Source organism: Frankliniella occidentalis, unplaced genomic scaffold (genome assembly GCF_000697945.3).
Source record: "Frankliniella occidentalis isolate FOCC.00 unplaced genomic scaffold, Focc_3.1 Scaffold5985, whole genome shotgun sequence".
Taxonomy (NCBI): Eukaryota; Metazoa; Arthropoda; class Insecta; order Thysanoptera; family Thripidae; genus Frankliniella; species Frankliniella occidentalis.
In genome coordinates, this window is record NW_026273020.1 from 1 (window position 1) to 6,071 (window position 6,071).

At 56.8% G+C, this 6,071-nt stretch overlaps 1 protein-coding gene across 2 annotated transcripts; it reads left to right on the forward strand.

Annotated features, from left to right (window-relative positions):
- The first annotated feature begins 8 nt into the window (after nucleotides 1-8).
- Nucleotides 9-5,814, forward strand: LOC113207035 (aminopeptidase N-like). 2 transcript variants are annotated; one of them, XM_026423388.2, is made up of 13 exons: nucleotides 9-168; nucleotides 782-1,079; nucleotides 1,160-1,512; nucleotides 1,662-1,829; nucleotides 1,961-2,347; nucleotides 2,502-2,685; nucleotides 2,845-3,083; nucleotides 3,304-3,979; nucleotides 4,105-4,295; nucleotides 4,514-4,681; nucleotides 4,954-5,085; nucleotides 5,170-5,278; nucleotides 5,375-5,814. In XM_026423388.2, exons 2-13 carry the CDS (start codon nucleotides 822-824, stop codon nucleotides 5,744-5,746), a joined length of 3,237 nt encoding a protein of 1,078 aa, XP_026279173.1. In that variant the 5' UTR covers nucleotides 9-168; nucleotides 782-821; the 3' UTR covers nucleotides 5,747-5,814. The 2 variants fall into 2 exon arrangements, with proteins under 2 accessions (XP_026279173.1, XP_026279174.1); XM_026423389.2 differs by having other exon boundaries at nucleotides 786-1,079.
- The last annotated feature ends 257 nt before the right edge of the window (nucleotides 5,815-6,071 follow it).

Below are 6,071 nucleotides of genomic sequence, written 5' to 3' on the forward strand. Positions count from 1 at the left end.
GGGGGGGGGGGGCTCTGATAAGCCAACTCTACGACAGGTCTGCTAAAGTCTCCACGTCCACCGAGCCCTTGCCGGACTGCCAATCCCGGCATCCTCATCAGAGCTCCACGCACCCGGCGGCGCAGACAGTTCACCACGGAGCGCCGCTACTAGTCCTGCTTGAGCAAGGTGGGGATACCCTCGACTTAATACGCATACTATAATCAATGTCGATTCAGTAAAAATAAATCGATAGGAAAAAAAGTCATTTTTTGGCACAAACGAGTAGTTTTCTTTTTAAATGAAATTATTGTTTTTTACGACTTTTGATTCGACCTCTTATATTGACGAATCGTTTCTGACTAGGCCACACAGGTTCGTATCGATTACGTATCTTTCTATATGCAATACGTAATCGTTCTTGAAGGATAGAGCAGCAGCAGCGTTGCAGAAAATGCAGCACGATTTAATATTTGGACCGCTCCAATGCATTTGATCACAATGACGATGGCACCCTTACGTCAATGTGATGTCTATTAATTGATATACGGCGATAATATTCGTTACGAAACCAGACGACCAATGAGTTCACGGAAACACAGATAGTCCTCCACGGCTCTGACACCGTTGACGTGCAGAAACCACTCCAAGCGATGCCGGTGCGATAACGGCCACTTTTGTATCGCAGGGAATACCGTTTGACGGCCGCGGTATATAGCTCTTTGACATATCGCGTTGGGTGGGGCTTTTCTCAACATTTTAGAACAAGTAGCTCAGAAGGTTTTCTCGCTCTTTCCGCCAGCCAGACGTCCCATAGCAACTCGTGTCGAGGCAGTGACACCATGGCCCGTCTGCTGGCCATGCTGGCCGTAGGGCTGGTGGGCCTGGCGGCCGCCGCCCCGCGGCTGGCTGGAACCCCGGCCGCGAGCGTCCTCCAGGACGAGGAGCGCCCTCTGGGGCTGCCCGCCGGCCTCCGCAGCGACCTGCCCCCGCTCTACAAGCGGCGCGTCTCCAAGCCCGCCGCCGGCCTCACGACGCGGGTGACGGCCGACCCGGACCCGTATCGCCTGCCCAGGAACATCGTGCCGCTCCACTACAACGTGAGTGTCTCCCCTGCGGACGTCCCCCAGGACGCGGCCGACGACAGACAAACTTCAACCCGCCCGCACCACTGCCACAGCTGTTCCTGGTGGTCGACTTCAAGCTCACCAAGTTCGAGGGCCAGGTGGACATCCGCGTCAAGGTGCTCGAGGACACGGACACCATCGTCCTGCACGCGGCCAGCAACCTGGGCGGTCTCGACAAGTTCTCCATCGGCGTGAGGCCGTACAAGGACGCGGACACCACCAAGTACACCGTCACGGATGTGACGCCCAACGCCATGTACCAGACCCTCACCATCAGCCTGGACAAAACGCTGAAGGCAGGCCAGCAATACCTCATCAGCTTTTCAAAGTTCAACTCGATGCTCACCTCTGAAGGGTCACTCTATGGCTTCTACGTCTCCACCTACGAGGAGAAGGGTGAGACCAAGTACGTGACAGGTAGGGCGCGGACTCCCTCCCATACCCAAGTGTTTTGGGGGTTGATCTCGAAATATTCGATTTTCATAAGCAAACTTTGGGCCAAATACAATTATTTTTCAAGATAAATACGAGCCATTAACGCGAGACTTGTACCAGGCGGCTGGCGACGACGCAGTTCGAGTCGACGCACGCCCGCGAGGCCTTCCCCTGCTTCGACGAGCCGAGCTTCAAGGCGCGCTTTAAGATCGTGATCGGCCACGACAGCAAGCTCAAGGCGCGCTCCAACATGCCCGGGGTCACCCAGAGCACTGAGGACCCCGCGGAGTGAGTATATACGCGTTCAGGAGAAGTCTAATTTAGGCTGTAAAACACATCATTTGGGCTTGTGTTTTGACGATAGCGGCCATTTAAAAAAAATAAAAAATTGACGTGTTTTATCGTGATGTGCGGTTTAGCAACCCGACCGACGATGACCCGAATTCAACCCCGACCCCGACCTCGACCCCGGACCCGAATTCAACCCCGACTCCGACCCCAAGCCCGACCCCGACCCCGGTGGCGGCCGTGACGACCTTCGACGTGACGGTGCCGATGCCGACTTACCTGCTGGCCTGGGTCGTGTCGGACTTCGAGAAGCTGTCCAACGCGGACGAGACCTTCAACACCTGGGCGAGGAGGGACATCGTGGCCGGCGGGGAGCTGAGCCAGCGCACGGGGCAGAAGGCGCTGGAGCTGCTGGGCGAGTACACGGGCATCCCCTACGCGCTGCCCAAGACGGACCAGTTCGCCATCCCAGACTTCGCCGCGGGCGCCATGGAGAATTGGGGGCTCGTCACCTACAGGTGAGGAACGACCATGGAAACGATATATTTTGTCGTTTCGATAATCGTCTCGATAATCGTCTCGCTAATCGTCTCGATAATCGTTTCGATCATCGTTTCGATCATCGGTTCGACATCGTGCGTTGACACCCTCTCTCCCGCCTGTCCTGCGCAGGGAGGCTTACCTCATCAGCATGCCCTGGCTGCTCGACGTGCGCTACGAGCAGCAGATCCAGGCCGTCATCTGTCACGAGCTCGGCCACCAGTGGACCGGCAACCTGGTGACCATGGACTGGTGGTCCAACACGTGGCTGAACGAGGGCTTCGCGACCTTCTTCGAGAACTTCATCTGCGACAAGGTGAGGAGGGCTCGCAAGGGCCGCGTGCCACCGCCACACCAAAGGCTGAAAGCAAAATGCGTAACGACATGCCGTAAAAAAAAACAGTTAGCCGTAAAACACTTTTACAAATTAGAGTGAACAATGAAACTTGACGCTCTTGGCCTTTTGTGAGGGCAGATCAACCCGGACCTCAAGCTGCTGGACAAGATGCTGCCCGAATACACGCACGAGGCCATGGCCAGCGATCTGATGGCGGGCCAGCACGCCATGAGCAGCGCCGTGTCGACCTACACCGAGATCGAGTCCAAGTTCGACGACATCTCCTACGCCAAGGGCGGCTCCGTGCTGCGCATGTTCCAGCTGATCCTCTCCCCGGAGGTGTTCCGGCAGGGCCTCAAGAACTACCTGACCGCCAAGTGAGTGCAGTGAGTGCTCGGCCGACCCACCGAGGGGTCCGTCACCAAAATAAAATAAGGAAAAAAAACGAGAAAAATAATTTAAAAACAAAACAAAAGCAGGAGAACAAATCAGAAAAAAAATGGGAAGAGATCAGAAAAAATCGGAAAAACGGAAAAATCACGATAAAATCTTGTGCGGTAGTAAAGGACCCCTCGGCTAAACGCACGCGGTGCACAGCTCGTTCCAGAACGGCGACCCCGACAAGCTGTTCCGCGGGATGGCCGCCGCCGTCGCCAACGACGCCACCAACACGGAGCCCAAGGTCAACCTCCCGGCGGGCTACACCTTCGAGGCGGTCGCCAAGTCGTGGACGGAGCAGGCCGGCGTGCCGCTGGTCCGCGTGGTGCGGGACTACGCCAACAAGAAGGTGACCCTGACGCAGGAGCAGCTGCTGCCGGACAACAAGCGCGGCGACACCAAGTGGTTCATCCCCGTCACTGTGGCGACCCCCGCGTCCACGCCGGCGACCGTGGACGACGCGAAGGTCGTGGCCTGGCTCACCCCGAGCAACCCCAGCGTGACCATCGACGTGGACGCCTCGCAGGACGACTGGGTCGTCGTCAACCCCGGCCACGCTTCGTACTACCGCGTGCTCTACGAGGAGGGCAACCAGGAGCAGCTCATTACCGCCATCGTCAACGGCAAGGCCGCCATCCCGGCCCCGGTGCGCAGCCAGCTCATCAACGACGTCCTCACCATGGCCAAAACCGGCCGCCTGACCTGGGACCACCCGCTCAAAGTGCTCGACGTCCTGGCCAAGGAGACGGAGGCCTCGGTGTGGATCACGGGCAAGAACTCCATCAAGGTCCTGCAGGACTACCTCGCAAACACGGACGTGCACCCGTCCTTCCTGGTAAGCACGTTACAGTATGGCGTGTCCCAAACATCATTTGATATAGAGAGAAATCAGAGCAGCAACGAAAAAAAAACAAAAAACAAGAACCTTTTCCTTAAACGAAATTGTCCTTTGATTTTCAGATTCTGCTGAACAAGCTCACAACGGAGGCGTTCAGCAAGCTGGGTCTCGCGGTCAAGGACACCGACAGCTTCGACGCCCGCCACGCCCGCTTCTACATGGCGCCCTACGCCTGCCAGAGCGGCAACCCCGCCTGCCTCAAGGAGGCCAACGACATGCTGGTCAAGTGGCTCGCCGACCGAGAGAACGTCAAGTAAGACACACGCGGTCATTCAAAAAATTTGCGTCAATTTCTTTCCCTAGGGTTGTGGGGGGTGGGGGTGCCTCAGCAAGAAGCGCTTCACTAAAATAACGCCCCACGCCACCCCCAAAAGAATCAGAGATATATAAGAAAACAACAGAAAAATCCATTTCTAAAAGTCAGAAAAGAAGGAGAAAAACAGAAAACTTTACCATTTGCTCTCTCTCCAGGCTCCACCCGGACACGGCCGCACCAGTGCGCTGCTACGGCCTCCGGGCCGGCGACGCCGCCCTCTTCCAGCAGGTCAAGGAGCTCTGGGCCGCGGCCCCGGACAAGGAGCTCAAGGCGGCCTACGCCAACATGCTACTCTGCTCCGCCGACAAGAGCCGCGTGAGAGGGTAAGGATGCCGTCCATGCCTCGTCCTAGCGAAGCTCCTTCGCTTTTTCACTAGAGATTTTAATTTTCTTGAATAGTATTCTAGGGAAATTTTCAGACTTTTTCAAAAAACAAAAGTTTGATCTTTCCTCGAAAAAGTTTATTTTTTTCAAACTTTTTGGGAAAAGTTTCAATTTTTCATTTTTTTTTTCAATTTTTATCTGGAGAAATTTCAGACTTACAAAATCCCTGTTGACGACTTTCTCTCACAAACCCGTTTCCGCACCCCAAAAGCCTCATCGGTGACGTCCTCAAGGACAAGGTCGCGAACATCACCGACTTCTTCAACGACCTCTCCGAACGGGTCGAGCACCACCGGCTGATGCTGGAGTACATCCAGAGCAACTGGAAGGAGATGGACGCACAGTAAGTGGGGTTGGGGGGATGGGGGTGATTGCTGTACGAAAGAGGCCGGACTGTGCACTTGATACGGCCGCTCGGTGCCCGCAGGTTCGGCGACTCGGGCTCCATCAGACCCGACTCTCCCGACCCTACCAAGCTCGGCGGCATCCTCATCGACTGGATCGACAAGATTCGAACCGACGCGGAATTCAACGAGGTCCGTATCGACGGCATTTTTTTGCGGAGGTTTTATTTCGTGTTATATTTTTTGGTACACGATTGCATTTTTGTTTTCCTTTCACGCCGCCCACAGGTCAAGGATTGGGTATCGAAAACGTTCGCTAACAGAGCCGACATGAAGCATCTCAACAAAGCCCTGCAGGAGGCCGACGCGAAGCTCGACTGGTACCGCAAGCACTACTCCGCGGCGTCCAGCTACATCTACACGGCCACCAACACCAAGCCGCCGACCACCACAGTGCCGCCGTCGCCGACGGGTCCCACACTGCCTCCCACGCCGCCCGGTCCGCCGACCGGCAACCCACCGACGAGCGGGCCCAACCCGGGCCCCGGGCCCAACCCCCCGGCGACCACCGTCAAGCCCTCGGGCGCGGCCGCCGCGGCCACGTCGGCGACGCTTATAGCGTGCGCCGCGATCCTGGCCGCCGCCCTGGCCCGCCCGTGAGTGAGCCGAGGCCGCGACGTCACCGGCGAGAGACGGTATTGGAGATATTAAAACTTGCGACTGCCTGCTCCGTGTGTGATACTCTCTGATCAGCTAGGAGCCGGCCCCCGGTGGTGACTCGAGCGCACAGGCCGATCGCCAAGAGCTTACCCCCCCCCCCCGACCCATATGCAGGAGGGCTATGCGCGTCCTCCAGTGCTGTATGAACCGACTGGACACAATGACTCCTCAGCTCATGAGGGGTAACAGAGTGGAAAATGTGTGCTTTGTTGCCGGGGACCAAGAGGAGAGCGAGAGAGCGAGAGAGAGTGAGAGAGAGAGAGAG

What these genes read in the sequence shown, in the direction of transcription:
- LOC113207035 (XM_026423388.2), top strand. Translation starts at nt 822, where the DNA reads ATGGCCCGTCTGCTGGCCATGCTGGCCGTAGGGCTGGTGGGCCTGGCG. An exon ending in GACAAGAGCCGCGTGAGAGG is followed by an intron (nt 4,682 to 4,953) that starts GTAAGGATGCCG and finishes GCACCCCAAAAG; the next exon opens with CCTCATCGGTGACGTCCTCA. An exon ending in TGGAAGGAGATGGACGCACA is followed by an intron (nt 5,086 to 5,169) that starts GTAAGTGGGGTT and finishes CGGTGCCCGCAG; the next exon opens with GTTCGGCGACTCGGGCTCCA.